The sequence below is a fragment of the Typopeltis vanoorti genome, chromosome 9 (assembly GCF_054136105.1).
Source record: "Typopeltis vanoorti isolate ZY-2024b chromosome 9, IOZ_Tvanoo_1.0, whole genome shotgun sequence".
NCBI lineage: Eukaryota > Metazoa > Arthropoda > Arachnida > Uropygi > Thelyphonidae > Typopeltis > Typopeltis vanoorti.
In genome coordinates, this window is record NC_143557.1 from 143,014,615 (window position 1) to 143,035,374 (window position 20,760).

Genomic DNA, 20,760 nt, shown 5'->3' on the forward strand with positions numbered 1-20,760 from the left:
TATGTTCTTGCCAAAATCCTCCCTTGACTTTTGTTTAGCTAGTTTTACACAGTCTTTAGCTTTCTTACATTTGTCTCTGTATTCTCTAAGAGCACAAGCTGACTTATTTGCCAGGAACTTTTGATATGCTTTCTTCTTTTACTTCACTGCCTCTTTAACTTCCTGTGTCCACAATGGAGTTCTGATTTTTCTAGCCTTGCAGATAACCTCAACACATGCCTATCTGGCTGAATCAATCAGGGTTTTCTTCAAGGCTTGCCACCGAATCTCCAAGGTTTGGTTCCAGTTCTCAAACTCTTTCATTTTTTCTTCAATAATCTTTGTGAATTTTAGTCTACAGTTCAGATCTCAGAGCTGCTCAACTTTTATTCACTTTAAAACTTTCTTACATGTTATTCTTTTCGATATGAAATTCAATTTTATCCTGAAGACTAAATAGTGATCACTTCCAATTTCAAATCCTCTGTACACTCTGGTGTCCTGCACCAGGGAGAAAACATCACTATCAACAATAACATAATGAATGAGATTTTTCTTATTCCTTGCCTCTTCTCTCCATGTCAATTTGTGCACATTTTTATGTTGGAACATGGGGTTAGTAATAACCAGTCCATGTACTGAGCAGAAATCCAACAGGTATTTGCTATTATTATTAGCTTTGGTCTTTTCTCCAAATTTTCACAAAATATTTTTTTATGTCTAACAATCATTTCCTACTCTGCTATTTAGATCTCCAACAAGGACCAACTTTTCCTTTTTCATTGTGTCAGTTGCTTTCTCTAAAGCCTCAAAAAATTCATCCACTTCTACCTTAATAGACACAAATAAATCTCATTGTCCAGTTCCCCATTCTCATATTTGCCCATATCACTATACTTAAGACTGCCTGCCATTCAATTAGATAAGCCTCGTATTTAGTGTTGAATACTATGGCTACTCCTTCTTTTCCTTGATTGTCATTGCCTGAATATAACATTTTGTATTTATTGCTCAGAAAGATCTCATCAGTTTTTGTCTTTTTTGTTTCAGTCACCCCTATTATGTCAATCTGGTACTTATCTAATTCCTCAGCTAGCTCCATTTCTTAGCCATTCAGGCTTTTTATGTTGATAGTACCGATCTTTAACTCTGGTGATGATGAGTTGGGGTGTGTTTTCAGATTTGTTCCAGTAGCTGACTTTTCATTGTTCGCCCTTGTTTCCTGGTGAAAACAATGGGGGCCTTGTATAACCGGGTGACGCACCAGCAGACATGACATTTTGTCAAATTGTACCATCATTTTGTATTTTGGTTTAAGCAAATAAGGATACAATTTGGTCAGCTAAATCCCAAATTGGCAGCATCCTCGTTCATTCAGTATCCAGGTAGATACCCAACAGGGTGCACCATGAGAAGGTGAGGATTGGACATTAGATCAGAAGCCTCGGTTCTCTGCATTCCTTTAAAGGCTATGTGGAGATCTCCTCTCAGTTATACAGCTTTGACCCTTAAGCACCCCAAAAATAATTCATATAAATATTTTTTCTGGGGGTGCTTAAGGGTCAAAATAATATATATACATACATGTATTTTTTATTACATTCAAAATAAAACATACATAATCTCTTGTCCTATGTGAAGAAAAGCAGCCTCAACAAATTCTCGAACACTATGGGACTCTCCAGTTGCTATAACTAAATCTTCAGGTTCTTCTTGCTGAAGCATCATCCACATAGCCTATAATGTAAATAACTACTTATTATATTTAAGATTAAATTATTACAATTAAATCAAATTACATATCAGTAACTTAGTTAATGTGTCAGAAATAGCTTTTCTGATGCAAGTAAACAGAGTAGATCAAATTTGAAGTCAAGGGATCAAAAATTATTAGCTTTAAATTAAAGAAATTTGATTATATGAACATTTCCTTAAAAGTTTGCTTACATCTAATTTATTCTCCTTTCAAGATCTATTGAAATTTTTTTGTAAAATCTGAAAAGCTGATTGGAAAAAGAAATTTCCAAAACTGGAATCTACAAAAAAAAGGCCATGTGATCTGATTAGTTTTTACCCAAATTAGGGTTTGTTTAAAATGTTGCCTTGCAAGATTATCCTACCCTTCATGCCTAACAATAATAAATAAGTAAATAAAACTTGTGCCTGTTAAATGATGGCGACCTCAGTGCATCTGTAGTAAATCACAGGTTTACCACTACTGCTCCCAATATATTATTGAAAACAGCCTCGCTTATCAGTATTACCTGAAGTACTAACTACACATTTATAGTTACCAATAACAAAAGGTATGACAGGAAAAATAGACGTATGAATGTGAACATGAACAAAATGAAGGATAGAGTGCTGTATGGAGACTCGTTAGTACGAGGTGTGTTAGTAGAGGATTTGACAAAATCATACCAACCTGGTGCGACCATAAAGGACGTAACTGCGTCTATTAGAGAGCAAAAGGAAAGGGTGAAAGAAATGATTGTTGTGGCAGGTACGAATGATTTGAAAGGAGATAAAATGGAAATGATAGAAGACCTGAATGAATTGTTTGAGGTAGCAAAAGAAAAGAGTGAGAGAGTTAGAATGATTAGTCTTTTGCCACGGTATGACAGTGAAATGTTTAAAAGGAGGGCTATAATTGCAAATGACTTTATGCGTTGGTTATGTATGACGAGTGGTGTGGAATTTGTGGATGTGTGGAGTGAGTTTGATGGGCGAAAGGATCTATATAAGACGGATGGCTTGCATTTGAATGGTTACGGTGTAAGAAGACTTGAGAAAGTGTTGCTGAATGTAGTGGATGTGCAAATTCAGGGAAACTAGATTTGTTGGGGGGGGGGGGAGTAGAGATACAGTCCTTATGGAGGCAGTTGAATGTAAGAATGAATATAATATGCCAGAGCAAATAAGGACAACAAACCAGAGTGGGATAGTTAATATAAGGCATCAAGGTAGGGTTGGGGCTAATGGGGGTCTTAAATTCATGTACACTAATACTAGGAGTATTAGGAACAAGAAGGAAGAGTTTTTGGCCATGGTTGGCACTTCCAGACCACAGGTTATAGGTATTAGAGAAACATGGCTGACTGTAGATGATATAACTAGTGGGATTGAATGTGATGGGTATAGTGTGTTCAGGAATGACAGAGAGAATAAAATGGGGGGAGGAGTATTGTTGATGATAGCTGACGAGCTCCAGCCAAGGAGAATAGAAGTTGAATTGCAGGATAGAGAAAAGAGCACATTTGAGGCCATTTGGTGTGAGATTGTGGCTAGCAGAACTAAATATACAATTGGGTGCTGCTATAGACCAGGTGATGGAAAAGATGGTGGTGACAGTATGCACAAGCAAATAGAAGAAATGGGTGGAAGGAGGGTGATTATTATGGGAGATTTCAACTATGGTCGCATTGATTGGAGTGAGGAGAGGACACACGGGAGGAAGGAACTGGATTTTATGCGGTTATTAAGTGATAACTATCTGCGACAGCATGTAATGGAAAATACTAGGGGTCAGAGAGTACTTGACCTAGTAATTACATTGGAGGATTTGGCTGTAACAAATATGACCACATTGCCACCAATCGGTGAGAGTGATCATAGGGTGTTAACTTGGGAGGTGGCTAAAGGTGTAGAATTTTCAATTAAGACAGGGTACATGTGGAATTATCGGGCTGCAAAGTATGACAAGCTTAGGAGTTTGATTGGTTCAGTGCCATGGCATGTACAACTGCAAGGACTAGAAGTTGATAGTGCATGGGAGGTAGTTAAGAAGTGCTTGCAAGAAGCAATGGCTGACTGTATACCTAGAGTCCGAATAATAAATCAAGTAGGGGTTAAATGGATGAATAACACCATTAAGCTTGAGTTGCAAAAAAAGAAACAACTATGGAGGGAATTTAAGGAGAAGGGTGACCGGCAGGCACATGAACGGTATAAAGCGCAGACCAGAAGGGTGACGAGTGTGGTAAGAAAAGCAAAAAAGAATTACAAATGTACATTGGCCATGCAGGCTAAAGAGAATCCTAAACAGTTTTTTAGATATGTAGCAAGTAAAAGGAAAAATGTACATGGCAGATTGATTTTAAAGAATGCCGATGGTAGGGAGGTAACTGAATCAGTTGAGATAGTTGAGTTACTGAGTGAGCACTTTGCAAAAGTATATCATCCAGGTGGTGACATTGCAGAAACGAATAAACCAGTAGATTATACGGGAATTGTGGTTAATGAAGTGGAGGTGAGTAGTCTATTGCATAACCTCAATGTCAATACATCTGTGGGATTGGATGGTATACCAGCTCGTGTTGTACGAGAAGCAGCTAAAGAATTGTCAGTACCCTTGACCATTTTGTTTAATTTGAGTCTCGGGTCTGGGTTAGTCCCGAGCGGGTGGAAAGAGGGGAAAATAGTTCCACTGCATAAAGGTGGTTCCAAGACTGCTGTAGTAAATTACCGACCGATTAGCATATCAGGAATCATTGTCAAGGTCTTAGAGAAAATAGTCAAGAGGAAAATACAAGATTGGATAGAAGAAAATGGGATACTGTATCGGGGACAGCATGGTTTTGTGAAGGGTAGGTCATGCCTCAGTAACTTGCTCACGTATTATAACACAGTGACGGCTGAACTGGATAAGGGTAATGGGTTTACGGTGATTCTACTGGACCTTGCCAAGGCTTTTGACAGGATTCCACATGGAATTCTAATCAGTAATTTGCAGCATATGGGAATGGACATAGGGTTGGTGAGATGGGTAGGAGGGTGGTTGACGGAGAGATATCAGAGAGTGGTTTACTCGGGAGTAGAGTCCACAAGACGGCCTGTGACTAGTGGTGTGCCACAAGGATCTGTTCTTGGACCACTGCTGTTTAATTTGTTCATAAATGATATAGGAAATGATCTGAGAGGAACAGTTCATTTGTTTGCGGATGATGCGAAGTTGGGTAGGGCAATAGTGAATGCAGATGACGTCAAAATTTTGCAGGATGATTTGGATAGATTGGAGGTCTGGGCTAAGGAGAATGGATGTCAGTTTAATGTGGCAAAATGTAAGGTTATGCATTTTGGGGTGAAAAGATTGGCGGCAGTTTACTGCATTGGTGGAACCGTGCTCCAGGAAATTGATGAGGCACGAGATTTAGGAGTGTTGGTAGATAAGGAATTGAAATTTAGGGGACACATTGCAAAAGTGACCAAAACAGCTCAACAAAGCACTTGGTTGCTGAAGAATACGATGACAAGCAGGTTATTGTTCCTCTGTATCGAGCCTTGTTAAGACCCCATCTAGACTACTGTGCTCAGATTTGGTCACCTAGGTTTCTTCTTGATGGGGAGGAGGTGGAGAGGATCCAGAGGCGAGTGACCAAGATGATAGCAGGTCTGTGGAATGAACCGTATGAGAACAGGTTGAGGATTTGTGGGTTGCAAAAATTGGTTGATAGGCGGAGGAGGGGAGATATGATTGAGACATTCAAATTACTGAAGGGTTTCTATAAAATTGATTCAGAAGATATTTTTGAGAACAGGGCTGGTTGTGGGAGGACTAGGGGACATCCATGGAAACTGGGCAAAAGTGTGGTTAGTAAAGGTGTTAGAGCTGGGTTCTTTACTTTTAGAGTAGTGAATGAGTGGAATGCGCTCCCTGAGTCTGTGGTGGATGCTGTGACAGTGAATGAGTTTAAGGCGAGGTATGATAGATACTGTATGAATGTCAAATAGTTGTGATGAATATGATTTGGGGCCTCCCTCGATGAGTCCAATGACTCCCTGGAGTTGCCCGTAATAATAGTAATAGTAATAATAGTTGTAACTTTAATTCAACAGTTTGCTTTTTCAGAGAGAAAACAGCATACATTATGCCTGTTGGGATACAATGTCCAGAATTATGGCAGAATGGAAAAAAGCTATGAAACCAGCGTGTATTAAGAGTGTTAATTGTGCATGCTCTTCTAGCCAGTTTGCCTGTTTTATAGGATGACCCTTCTCGTTTCCCAAAAACACATATGCAAATGAGGTTGCTAAATTTATAGCAGATCATCAATGCCACATGCTAGCAATTTGTTCGTGGGGAAAAAAAAACAAAAAACTGTTGATATGTTTTTAAACATCATGCGGAGAAGATTGTTCCAGGTCTCAGAGATAGAAGGTATGAATGAGAAGTTCATTTGGTGTGTTTAGAGTTGCACAGTGAATGGATGTTGACCAACAGATACTCATGTGTTTATTGATTTGAGGGAAAGTAGAAGAGCAACAGAAAAGTACTATAGTAGAGGCCCAAAGCAAAAACAGTATTTCTAAGAGATAGTGATCACCACTTAACTGGATCACTCACTCACTCTCTCTCCTGAATTAATGATGAATATTTTGAGAGAAGTTTTTGGTGCACCATCCTATAGCACCAGATGTTGCTGTTGCTCAAGACTTCTTATTGCCTGAAGAGAACTTTGTGAGTCTGAATATGAGGTCCAACACAAAAGAGATTAACCCTATAGCTTGGGAACAGAGAGTGGGATAGGAGAGTCAAAGAGATGGTTATAGAGCATGTTCTAACCTGTCACCATGAGACAAGGGTCAACTCCATCGCTTTACTCAGTAATAGTGGACGCATGTTCAAATACAGATGTTTTCTTACCCTTGGTTGGAAAATGTTGGAGTGCAAGAGTGAACAGCGAGTTAACATCAAGTTTCTTGTGAAACTGAAGAAATCCGTGACGGAAACTTTTCAGTTATTGACCGAGGCTTATGGTGAAGAGTGCATGTCTCGTGCACGTGTTTTTGAATGGCACCAATGATTTTTGATAGGCAAAAAGAAGCATGAAAGATGATAATCGCCCAGGCCACCCATGCACAACAGTTACCGATGCCAACATTAAAAAAGTATGAGATGTGATTCGAAAAGACAGAAGGTTGGGTGTTTGAGCTGTAGCTGAGAAAATTCGTTTGGACAGGGAAGTGTTCAATGCATTTTAACGGAAGAATTGAACATGAAAAAGGTTTATGCAAAAATGTTGTCAGATGAACAAAAAAAAAATGTCGCAAAGAACTGTGTTTGGACCTTTTGCAATGCATTAAGGATAAACCAGATTTGCAGAATTCGATAATTACTTGTGATGAAACTTGGATATTTACATATGATCCAAACACCAAGCAAAATCAATGCAGTGGAAGTCAGCAACATCTCCAAGACCAAAAAAAGCAAGCATGAGTCGTTCAAAGTTCAAGGCCATGTTGATTGTTTTCTTCGATATCCAGAGTATTGTAATGGCAGAGTGGATTCCCAGCGGCCAGATGGTAAATCAGCAGTATTACCTTGAAGTCTTGATGAAACTATGTGAATGCATGAGAAGAAAATGACTAGAATTGTGGAGAAACAGTTGGATTTTGCACAAAGACAATACAACAGCACACAACGCTTTGTCTGTGAAGCAGTTTTTTTAGCTAATCACAACATCATTGTGCTTGAGCACCCACCGTACTCACCAGACCTGGCTCCCTGTGACTTCCACCTCTTCCCAAAGATCAAGTCGGTGCTCAAAAGAACCCATGTTTTGTTTGTAGAAGATGTGAAAGTAAATATGATAGAGATCCTCAAGAGCCTTTCAGAAAATGATCCGCAGAATTGCTTTGAACATTGGCAGTATCGTATGCAGCTGTGTGTCAACTCAGAAGGGAACTATTTTGAAGGAGATCGTAGTTGATTTTCTCAATTTGTTAAATAAAAAGAGATACAGGCACAGTCCTGTTTTTTTCTGTGCCAGACCTCATATATAAATGCACCTTCAGTAACAGTAGAATCAGATATATTTTTCTGTAAAGTTGTTACACTCTATTGGGATTTGTGCAAATATAATGCTATCTAGAAAAATAGCAGGATTCCACTAGGTCCTTCTACTTTGGACTGTGAGTAGACAAGTGCAAAATCAGCTTATATATGCTGACATGTATGACTGCCAGTGAGTTTGGTGGCATCTTAACTATGTTGTCTATTGCTATTTTTAGAGCTTACAGGAGACCTTTTTTATCTGCAAACTAAAGGATTTTATTGTAGTATGTTCGGTGTTGTAGAGATTTTCCCACTGTGGTTGAAAGATAGTTAAATATATGGGATACTCTGGCAGGGATTTTATTTTAGTTACACATAATAAAGACAGCTGTTGGCACTGAAGCTACAAAAGTGATTAGTTTGCTTTGACTTACTGACTAAGAATAGATGATGTGCAATTGCTAAAGTTGCAATTCTGAGGGTTTGATGGTGAATAGTCTAGCCATTGCAGCATAATCTCCCTGGCAGAAGAAAGACTTGGGACCTATAATCAAGGTTTGATCTTATCAATACCCTGCAGAAACAAAGCAAAGAACATTTGTCAGTACCCTAGCAGGTGGAAAATAGGGTGCATAGAATGTTCGTTGCTTTACAGTGCTTGTCTCATAACTGATATATGTGAGGAAGGAAACTGAGTTGACTGTCAAATATCAGTTCCAAGAACTTGGCTACCAATGCAGGATGAAGATCTTGTGGCTCTATGTATGATCAAATGAAAACTGAGATGGCATAACAAATATTTCTGAGGTTCAAAATTTAAATGTTTCATTAAAATCCTGTGATCTAGTGTCCTGGAATAACTTGTAAGGACAGAGATAGACAAAATAATTCTAATAGTGCTTATAAATGCATGTAAAATAAAAAAGGAATAAACAAAACTTCCTAATACACCCTACCTCCACATAATCTTTTGCATGTCCCCAATCTCTTTGGGAATCGAGGTTTCCAAGTTCAAAAAACTCTAGTTCACCAAGATGAATTTTGGCAACAGAACGAGTAATCTTCCTAGTAACAAAAGTCTCTCCTAAAATTAAAATGCCAGCATATTTAATTTCAGTAATTATAAAAGCATACATTTGATTCACAGTCAATAATTAGATTGTGGAGAAACAACATTTTTATGTACTTTCTAATATGAATATAGTAAATATCCACTTAATGTATCATATGTGTTATCGTTTTCATTTAAAATGCCAAAGAGTTAATAAGCAAAAGATGTTAAACAGACTGTGCACTCTATTTTTTCAGGTTCACCAAATTTTTAATCAACTTTTTTTGTGTATTTTTTATGAGACTCCACCCATGACAGGTTGTACAGCATAATACATTAGTGGCATGGATAGGCTAAGGATTTTTTATTTTGATTTTTTACATAATCTGCCAGCCCCACTGTAGAGACCAAGCAAAAAAAAAAAAAACTCTTTCAAGCCACTTCAGGTCTCCAGCAACCTGGAGGTGTAACACCAGGCAATGAAATTCATATCCCACTTAAGGATAATTACAAACATTTATGTCAAGATTCAAACCTGTAACCTGCTGGTATGCAACCCAATTGGCCAACTATGCCTTCTTATCTTATATGAGATAGCAAGACATATCCTGTGTTAAGCAGCTAAGTGAAAAAGAGATGCAAGAAAACATTGCATGATCATGCATCACATGATTTCACAGTAAACACTATATTCTCATAGTATATACAGACATGTATACTTTTGCTTGCTTTGGGATTTTAAACATTTGAACAATTTTTATTATTAAAAAAGAATCTCGTAGACAGGCTTATACGTTGGTTATGCATTTCTAAATTACTTAGGGAATTGAACAACGTAGATCCGAATATAAATTAAATTATACTTTAATAAATATCTCCGATATTTCGGCAACGTCACGTTGCAATTTTCAAAAGGAACTTACAAAAAAGGCACGTGCATGCAGGCACTACAACACAGTAACTGAGAATGAAGATATGAAGCTATCGTTCTCCTAGAAGTCCTGATGGTGCCCTCTGGCAGGCTAAGTAGGTGTTCTTGGCTGTTGGGCTGAAGGTCTGCTGATGTATGCCTCCCAAATATGGGGCAGTCGCATACAACCAAATTTGTCGAGGTTTGGGGAGTTTCTTAGGGCTGAGAAACATTTTGCCAATCAATAAAACTTTCTCAGTCCTTCCTTTGTTTCTAATTGATCATAAAGGTCTTGATATGCCATGGCCTTTGCCTGTGTAACAACTCTCTTGGCTTCTCCCTTTTTCTCTCTGTATTCCTCTCTGGCTGTTTAAAGTTTGTGCCCCAAGCATATTACCTTCGGACCAATGAATTGCAATTGAAAGCAATGTTGCTATTGGACAATGCACCAGGACACCCAAAAGACCTTGAAGATAATTTGCTGGAAAACTTTCCCTGGCTGACAGTTCAGTTTCTGCCTCCAAATACCACTTCATTGATTCAGCCAATCAATCAGGAGGTTATTGCAGGTTTCAAGAAATTGTACACTCAAGCGCTGTTTCATCGGTGTTTTGAAGCATGGCAGTTCAAGGAGACGGAGATGATGTCCCTGAAATTATGGATGAAATTGTGACAACTACTAGAGATCTGGAATTGGAGGTGAGTGAAGATGACATTGAAGAGCTCATAATGGAACATGAAAATAATCTGACGACAGAAGAACTCTTGAATGAAGAACACCAAGAAACTCAGCGAGATGTGTTTTCTTCTGAAAAAGAGGAAGACGAAAGAGGATGCCGACATCTGCTATTAAACATCTTTTGAAGAAGTGGGAGGATGTCAGAACAATGGTCTTAGAATGGCACCCAAACCAGGTTGAGGTCAATAGGCTTGGGGATCTCTACAATGACAATGCTATTAATCACTTCCGAAAAATCCTGAAGAAGAGAGAAAAGCAATTGACATTGGACAGATTCTTTAACGCCCCACAAACAGGAAAAAAAAAACAAGACTGATGAAAATGCAAGACTGTGTATGTATGTATTATTGTTTTTATAAATAAACGTACTAAGAAATTATATAATTTATTTTTTTTTGGGTCTCCAGAACGAATTAATCATTCCCATAAAAATCTATGGTAAATCGATGATCGGTTAACGAACAAATCAGGTAGCGAACATCGTCTCTGAACGGATTATGTTCATTAACCGATCATCCTCTGTACTTTGTTGGCCATTGATTACAAAGATGTTTTTTTGGATTTCAATTAATCATAATAAGTGGGACACACATTGTAGTCAAAGCCAACTGCCAAAAGCCAAATGCCTTGAACCATGCACTGAAGGAACATTATTTTCCAATAAACTGTGCTTATTGTTGTCCTAAGTCTGCAAATTAATTGGAATTTTCTGTTTTCTTTCATTAAATCTTGACTTTTTTTTTGATCTTCAGTAATAATTATCAAATTGCTGATAATATGTACTTTCAAGGGAGTGTAAAAGACAGAATACTATGAGAGTACTACATGATTTAGTTGGCATTATTACTTGCTTCTTATTAACAATTTTTTTCCAAATTATAATGTTATTTGTCAGAATTTTAATACAGTCAGATCTTATGTTTTGGACTTATAAATCTTGATCACAGTCTTCCTTTAGGCTTTTACTGCTGTCACAAACATCTGTTTTGCTAAACTTTCTCTCTCTGTCCCATTCTGTTTAGGTGACCAAACTGTTTCAGATAAGCTATGTTCTACACATTCTTGAATGCTGACAATGTCAAGTCTCTTCCTAATATCTCCGTTTTTCATGATTCTAACAATGATGCTATCTGTTCACTCACCTAATTTCCTCAAAACTCTCATATCAGTGGTCTCTATTTCTTGATTACCTGTTTGAGCTAATTTTTTGGATCGAACAGGTAATCAATTTGAGTGTTTTGGCTAATTTTTCTCTTATTGCATTTAAATTTTTTAACTATCTTCTCATCCAGCTTTGGATATTCTGTTACCCACTTCCAATTGAGTTTGACATTACTAAAAACTGCACCTGAACAGCTGAAATATTTTACTTGTTCTTATTTAAAGTCTTGAAGACATGTACTGGATTTATTTAAGAGTATAAATAACATCATTTGTATAAAATAAAGGGTTGAGTCGACTAATTCCAATTTTAATAGCAGGTTTAATGCTGCTTTCCTTCATAATGTGATCCATACAGATGAATAAGCAGATAGTGTATATCCTTGTTTTGCACCTGATTTTACATCAAACCATCCTACTATAGGACAAATAAAATATTTTATTTTAGACACAATTTTTAGTCAAGATGGCAAATAAAATCTGCACATAAATAACAGAATATACAAAGTTGATATAGTGTGGAGTCAGCTGAACAAATTCATTTGGAGGATAAGCTAATGTAACTTATTCTCAGATAAGTTACATTAGCTTATCCTCAGATCTTCAGCCCAATGGCCAAGACCACCAGATCTAGCCCACTAGAGGGTGCCATTTAGGAACTCTAGGCCTGACTGTCTTCAGCCTCATTTGCCCAGTGTTAGTGCCTGCATGCACATATCATTGTTTTTGTGACCCTGATGATGACAATGTAACATTGCCAAATTATAGGAAACTAGAAATGAGAGATTAATTTGGAAGAAAATTGTTTTTAGAAAGCTAGTAATAATGTAAATTAATTATGTAGTACTAACACAATTAACCTGTACACTCCTTGAGGCTATATATACTTTATATAGCCTCAAGCTATATATTTGATCATCATTTATAAATTTATATGTAATAGCTCAACAAACAGAAACTTTAACATTGTGAATCATCTTAGCTATATATATATATATATATATATATATATATATATCAAAAAAGGGTTAAAAAGGTAGTTTATTATATTGGTGTTTTTCATCATAGCTGCCCTAAAAATCCCATGTTTCTTCATTTGTTAACCTTGACTAGTTTCTCTCCCTCTCTCCTAATTCCCATTATCCTTTCATGTTAGGCTTAATGGCCTCTAATGGTCAAGTAACTTAGCATCCCAGATGCCCAATTACTGATTGTGACAGAGAAATTAATGTTATCTGTATTGCTTTCCATGAATTGTGTGAATTTTTCTAATTTAAACACTTAAGTGAAAAATTTTATTCCAAAAATTTTATTTCGGTTTTCAGTACAACTACATGTAATGTTCTTAAAACTTTTATATGGAAGAAGAGGCATTAATGTCATATAACTGAAATTAATTCCCTTAATTAGTAAGAATTAGTATATTACATAGGTTTGTCTGTTTTGCAAGATGAAACACCCAAGTTTCCATGGGGGAAAAAACCTGCACATCTGCATGAAACCAGCTAACTCACCTTCAATTAAAATACCCTCATAAAGATTCTTTACATTCTAGACTGAATTCACATCAACATCTTTTCAAAGGGCAGTTTCTCTGCCCTTTGTCTGGAAAAGTGCCTCTCCATAACCAAATGGGTTATGGAGAGGGACTTTTTTCCTGATTATATTCATTTATTTAATTCTACATAATACAAACATGTCTTTCAATGCTTGCCTATCTCATGTTACAAAAATTTAAACACTCACAATTCATGAATTTAAGATTTGTCAGTGATTTATTTTCAAGATCTATATGATGAAAAAGAGAACTATATATGGTAAAAATCTTAGTATCAACCCACAGTTTATCTTGTACTAATTCAGTGAATATGTTGCTACAAAATATGGTAATTACAAATTCATACTGTAAATTAATATATATATATATATATATATATATATAATATTCTGCTGGATTTCCAACCATCATCTTCAAAACACATCATAAATGTGGTGAATGTGCAGCACTTAATTCCCTCTGTGGAGACAACCATTTTATGGAAACTTTTTTTTGGCACTATAACATATGCAAATGAAGTTACGGGGGATAGTAAATCCCGTATTATTTTACAGCCGGGTACGAAACTCGGAGATCAAAATCTATCGAAATCTAAGAGTTTCATGCCGAAGAACTATTGGAGAGTCCAAGCGTAAGTCATCGACGTAAATTAAGTTAAGGGGGATAGTAAATCCCGTATTATTTTACAGCCGGGTATGAAACTCGGAGATCAAAATCTAAGAATTTCGATGGATTTCGCTTAGATTCGCTGATAGTTCTTCGACATGAAACTCTTAGTTTCGTACCCAGCTGTAAAATAATACGGGATTTACTATCCCCCTTAACTTAATTTATGTCGCCGGAAAAATAGCCTATCTTTATCATAGTAATAATATATGCAAATGACTTTAAATTAACTTTTGAAATTCCTGTTGAAGCAGGCAGGAAAGATAAAATGGTGATGGCAGTTTCTTATTACCTCATTTTTGAGCTTTAAAACAATTTTCTCTTGCATGTTAAGGGGTGTATCATGGTCAAGTAACTTGGTCTCATTTAAACCTGATTAATGCTCTGAGGACAGTTAATCCTATCTGCATATAACAACTTTTTTGTAACAAAAATAACAGAAAGCAAGTATATTATTTACCTCTTCTTTCACTTTCATGGTTAAAGAGGATTCCATTGACAGCATACATATTATATGCTTCTCTATAATTCACAACTATCCAATATCCATACAACTTGGCTACTCCTGAAGGAAAGGAAAAAAAAATTATATGTAATAGCTCAACAAACAGAAACTTTAACATTGTGAAAACATAAGCTTAAAATAAATTAATTTAAATTATTTTAGAAAATTTCCTCAATTCATGAATTTAAGATTTGTCAGTGATTTATTTTCTGTTTCAGATCCTACCCGTGATCTGAAACAGAAAGTGGCAAGTGAAAAAAAAAGAAAAAAAAAAAAAGAAAAAAAAACCTCACTACACCAGACATGTAGGGACCAAAGCAAAATTAAGTTACAGTGGGAGGTAGAGGTTATTATAGTGAAATTTGCTTTAGTTTAATACTAATGCTTGGGATCACTAGGTAAGACTTTTTGACATTATTATATTCTACATTTACTTACCATAACTAATAGTAAGTGAAAAATTTTATTTCAGTTTTAAGTACAAATATTTCTAATGTTCTTAAATGCAAGAGAAGGAGATTCATACAAGATGATCGAAGATGTTTCATCATTTCATAATGGGTGTCATCAGGACCTACTGCACTAGGGTGAAACAGTAAAAGAGTTCTTTTTTAGTTCCTTCTTAACAAATGGCTGATTGTACAGCTCAAGACCACTGGTAGAAAAATTTAGCTGCTTTCTCTTATTGCTTTCAATATTAAAAATTCAACAGGATATGATGTTGCTGCTGAGATTCAGGCAAAAAAAAAACAACACATCTAAGGTATACATTTTTGGTCGTTTTTTTATGAAATTTCCAACAACGTAGAATACACCATATGGAATCAACTATACCAAATGATACAACGCAATTACGAAAAAACTTTCAAACTTTATAAGGATAAACAAATTAGAAAATTCAGCGAACTTTACAAGAAAAAATATCGGACACAAAACAACCTCCCGGATGACAAAGTGATTTTCAATTTGTCAAATCATAACCTCACAAGAAATGAATCTGATATTCTAAAAAAAGGTTTTAATTTTGCGATTACACCCAAAAACATTCCTAAAATGGATTTTATGTGTGGAATTGAAAAAGGCCTATATCCACTACCAAAAAACGTTGCAGACACTATTAGATTCAAAAGTACAATAATCCTAGCCAAAGCAAAACAACCTGTTCTCAACATGTCTCCTTATGAAAGAAAGGCAATTCTCAACTTGAAGAAAAATAAAGATATCATTATTACAAAAGCTGATAAAGGAAATTCTACAGTTATCCTCAACTCTAAAGATTATTATGATAAGTTAAACGTATTACTATCAGACACCTCAACTTATAAAATCCTAGACAGAGACCCCACAATTAAAAATCATAATGAAACAAACCAACTAATCAGAAATTGTAACAATTGGCCAGAAGAAGTGAAGAGAACACTAAAATCCTCACATCCTATCACCCCAAGACTATATGGAACACCTAAAATACATAAACAGGATATACCTCTCCGTCCAATAGTTGATGGAAGATCATCACCAACCTACTTTTTGGCAAAACATCTTGCAAACTTATTAAATAATAAAATACGATCATCAGAATCCTATATCAAGAATAGTCAACATTTTGTAAATAAACTCCAAGCCATTACGATTGCACCAACTGACATGCTAGCCAGCCTAGATGTTGTATCCCTTTTCACCAATGTTCCAGAAGAAGAGGTAATAAACATCATCCAAGACCTCTATCCTCTAGACATCACACAGATGTTTAGACACTGCCTTCAATCTAATTTCTTCAAAGTTAACAACACCATATACCAACAATTAGAAGGCCTAGCAATGGGAAGCCCACTATCACCATCTTGTGCAGACCTTTTCATGGAAAAACTTGAAAAAGAAATTCTCTCTGCAATCTCTCCGAAACCATCTACATGGTGGAGATATGTGGATGATATATTCATCATATGGCAAGACAGCTTAGACAACCTTAAATCGTTTGTGGATAAAATCAACTCAATACATAGCAAGATAAAATTCACTCTGGAAGTAGAAAACAACAACCAACTGCATTTTTTAGATATTTTGATAAAAAAACAACCTAACAGTGTCAAATTATCCATTTACAGAAAGCCCACAGATACTGGAAGATATCTTCACTATACTTCAAACCATCACAAGTCACACAAACTGAGTATTATCCACATGTTGAAACATAGAGCCAAAAAGTTTATATCAGAAGAGGAGGATACACAGAATGAACTCTCACTAATAGCCAACACATTATCACAAAATGGATACCCTCAAAACATCATCAAAAAATATCTATACAATGACAACCCCAGACAAGAAGAATCCCACCGTCAGCACGTTTCTACTGTAGTGATACCTTTCATCAAGTCAATTTCTTATCAAATAGCAAGAATACTAAGAGCCAACAACATCAGAGTGGTCTTCAAACCAACCACCAACATCAGACAAGTTTTAGGATCTCCAAAAGATAAAGTTCCGTTCTACAAATATCCAGGAGTATATTACATTCCCTGCTCCTGTGGTCTTGCCTACATTGGACAAACTTCACAAAGTTTAGAAATTAGACAAAAAGAACATGTTGGTGATGTAAACCACAACAGAAGCATTTCTTCCGGCTTAGCACATCATTTCTGCACGTCTAACCACACGATAGATTGGCAAAACAGCTCCATGGCATATCTCGATGACGACTACAGGCATCGTGTATTTAAGGAAGCCACAATAGTACTAATAACCGGCGGAAACCTCAACAGAAATCAGGGTATAATTCTCAACAGTTCGTGGAAAAACTTGATCCTCTCTCTCAATCAATCTGAACTACAGCTAGCCAGTAATCACATTACAAGTCTACAACAAACACGCATGCGTGATAATGAATAAGAACAATAAGCCATCTTTGTCACACGAAACGTGTAACCATAGATACTAGTTTGGTTTACAACGTTTTTTATGTTCCTTTTAATTTGCATTTACTTTCATATCTCCGTAATACCTTGAAAAAGCCAGACAGTTTGCTGGCGAAACTCGTAGGTTTTAATAAATGTTTATTTGTAAAATACTGGTTTGTATTAATAAAAGTGTATTTCTAAACAACACATCTATTATAGTCTAAGGTAGACAAATGTGTTCTGTATCAACCTTTCATTTTCTGGATTTTACCCATAGAATGTTTGCACTGGTTGTTTGATTAATTGATGAGGTAAATTGGATTCAAGATTGTTTTTGACTCCGATGTCTCACATAACATGCTATGGCCTGAGCATGCTTAAAAGCTATTAGGTATGATGAGCATGATTCACGTGAAGACTTTGTGCAAATTACTGGAAAATGATACTCCATGCTCCTTGTTGATCTTTTTTGGCTGCCTGGCACTCTGAGTTCCACCAAGGCTTTGGACAGAGTTGAAATTTTTGGAATTAAGGCTGTTGCTGCCTGGACAATACAATCTGTGATATACTGTATGCCCACAAATGCAAGATCCTTCGACACGTGTGTGCATATCAGAAGAAGGAGAATCCATTCCAATAATAGGGTAATCAATCCTTCTTGGGGGATGGGTTATTTATTATTACATGTCAGAAAATTAACTTTTCTTTTATGAACATTGTAGTTTTTAAAGTGGTATCTATTTTGCTTCTATAACAGTTGGAAAATTTTACATAAAAAGCACTTGATTTCACTTGTTGGTGACCAATTAGTATATCTTTTATTTCTTTCTTCCCTTCAGCATGAGTTGACTATTCTTGGCAATCTGCCAAACCGGGTTCTATGAACTGTGGGCATACAATACTTGGCTGCTTCACTGATTTTATGTATCAGCATTAAATTTTGCAAGATGGGAAAAAGTATTCCAGTTGGCCTGGTCCATTTTCAATATGGAAATACGTGTAGGAGGCCATGGTTCATGTGAAGACTTTGTGCACATAACAGGAAAATCATTGCTTCCGTAGATGTTGTCTTCAGCATCCCACGAGCACTGGAAAAATGGCAGGGAAGCGGACTGTAAGATCAATTGCAAAATACAAGCAAATAGGCATATAGAAAAAAGGTATTGATTGTAATATTAAGAATGGAGAAGTCATGATTCTCAAGCATTCACTCAATGAAACAACCTCATCCATTTGTGATGGTCATCACACTACCCCCACAGAGGTGTCCATTAGAGTCACACATAAGAAATATGGGCTCAGGTAAGGTATCAAGATCGATTTCATTTAACTCAGTACCTGGTGGTACATAAATTGAACATACTGTAATAAGAAATCCCATGAATAGGTAAACTGCTACTACTTCCAGAGCAGTATTAAGGTTGAATATGTTGGAAAGAAGTATGACTGCACACCAGGATAGTTACTTTACCATGAGCAGAACCACCTTCAGCTCTGTCTTTAAGTACAACAGTGAAATTCCTTCAGGTAGGGTCCTAAATGGGTTTTAAATATGTTTCCTGCAAACAAAAACAGAAAGGGTTTGCATGAAAGGTTTCTGGTAAAACCCACAACAGTTCCATTGTAAAAATTATACTATTGTTTTGACTTACAGCAAACCTGAAGTCTATATCTGTTTATAAACAAATGTGTATTAACTACAGTTTAGATTTAAATATAGCAAGGTACAATTTCCTTTAATATATATTACCATAAGGAGATCGAGGATAGAAAGGAGTTGTTTCTTTTTGAGGTATTTCTTGAACTTTTCCAAATAACTCACTTGTAGAAGCTTGATAAAATCTCACAGTTTTATCTAACCTGCATGTGCGTATGGCATCTAAAACCCGCAGAGTGCCAAGGGCATCAACATTAGCTGTATATTCACTGAGGTCAAAGGAAACCTATAAAAAATGCAATATATTTAAATCAGAAAATATAATTTCAAGGAAGTAATGAAAGCGCAACAGTACCTCTTGGTTGTACATATAAAATATAATAACAAACATAAGCCACCTTTTAAAATAACTATTTCAGTTATGCTAAAATGTGGCATAATCAACGAAAATTATGTAAATTTTAATGTTCCAAAAATTAAATAAGTTGAACTTTATTTAGATCCCTTCATTCATCTAGTAAGAGGATGTCATCTCAATTTCCCAATTCTGTCAGTTATGTGATCATACAAACTCAAAGATAATTTATTTACCAATATATGGTGTATTTTCCCGGTTTTTATACTTCATTTAAACTACTTGATTTTGCACTTTGAGTTACTTGGAACTCATTCTTTAAAAATTAAATATTTTCTAAGTTGTTAGAGAAACTCAATAAAGTTATTGCCTACCACAGCAAACCTGTGAAGTGCAAAGAAATCTGTTATAGCACAAAGCTTACTAAAATGAAATTATGGGAAAAGTACTGTGCGTCCACAGATGCAAAAACCCTCAACACTTCTGCACATGTCAGAAGAAGGTGAATCCATTCCAATAATAGGGTAATCAATGCGTTTTGTGAATGAGTGTTTATTATTATAAGTTGGAAAATTAGCTTTTCTTTCATGAAAATTCTAATTCTCGTAGGAAGGCTTAGACGTTGGTTACAGATGCTTACTAAATAACTTAAGGAAATTACAACATACAATAGAATATACATTAAATTAAACTTTAATATATTTCCAATATTTCGGCAACATCACGTTGCCATCTTCAAAGGAACTTAGAGTAAAGATACGTGCACGCAGGCACGAAACAGTAAATGAAGCTATGGTTTTCCTAAACGTCCTGATGGTGCCCCCCATTCCCCCCCCCCCCCCCCCCAATGGGCAATGTAGGTATTTTTGGCCGTTGGGCTGAAGGTCTCCTGATGTAAGCCCCCCAAATTTGGGGCAGTCTCATGCAACCATATTTGTTGGGGTTTGCCATGTTTCTTAGGGCTGAGGCTGATTCCATGAATAGTCTTTCAAATTTGAACTTGCCACAGTGTATTATTGTGGCTTTCTTCCACTGTATTCTGTGGCATGTATCCAGAGCATGGTCAGCAAGACCAGAGTGGCTATACTGGTGAAACCGGATGTAGTTCTTGTGTACTGAAATTCTGATATTCGCTGTCCTGCCTGTTCAGCCAAAGTAGGACAACTCACAGCTGCAATGCAAGGGACCTGGTATACACAAGATAAGTCTAGGGGGAGTGGTTGGTTTTTAGTGGAGCGGATAAGGGAATGCCAATTTTCTATATGGTCTGTAACAAGAGGTTAAGTCATGTTTTTTTAAGATGTTTGTAATTTTTTCCGAGGTGCCTCGGATGTAGGGAACGGTGATGGATTTAGAGTAATCCTTGTTGTGAGGGGACAGGTTGTGGTATACTGGTTTTTCAATATTTTTTCGATTTTTTTGGGAGGGTAGCCATTGGCTGAGAGTGTTGAGGATGTGATTTAGTTCATTGGTTAGGGCATTGTTGTTTGAACAGATTAGTTTAG

General features: G+C 36.3%; 1 protein-coding gene across 1 annotated transcript in view; it reads right to left on the bottom strand.

Annotated features, from left to right (window-relative positions):
• Positions 1-20,760, bottom strand: part of Gmd (GDP-mannose 4,6 dehydratase) — a 133,501-nt gene that overhangs the window by 69,461 nt on the left and 43,280 nt on the right. Inside the window, exons 4-7 of the mRNA XM_090397715.1 lie at positions 18,994-19,186; positions 14,299-14,403; positions 8,710-8,837; positions 1,598-1,716 (exon numbers count right to left, since the gene is read on the bottom strand). Coding sequence (XP_090253841.1) covers positions 1,598-1,716; positions 8,710-8,837; positions 14,299-14,403; positions 18,994-19,186 — 545 coding nt within the window. The remainder of the gene's footprint in view (positions 1-1,597; positions 1,717-8,709; positions 8,838-14,298; positions 14,404-18,993; positions 19,187-20,760) is intronic.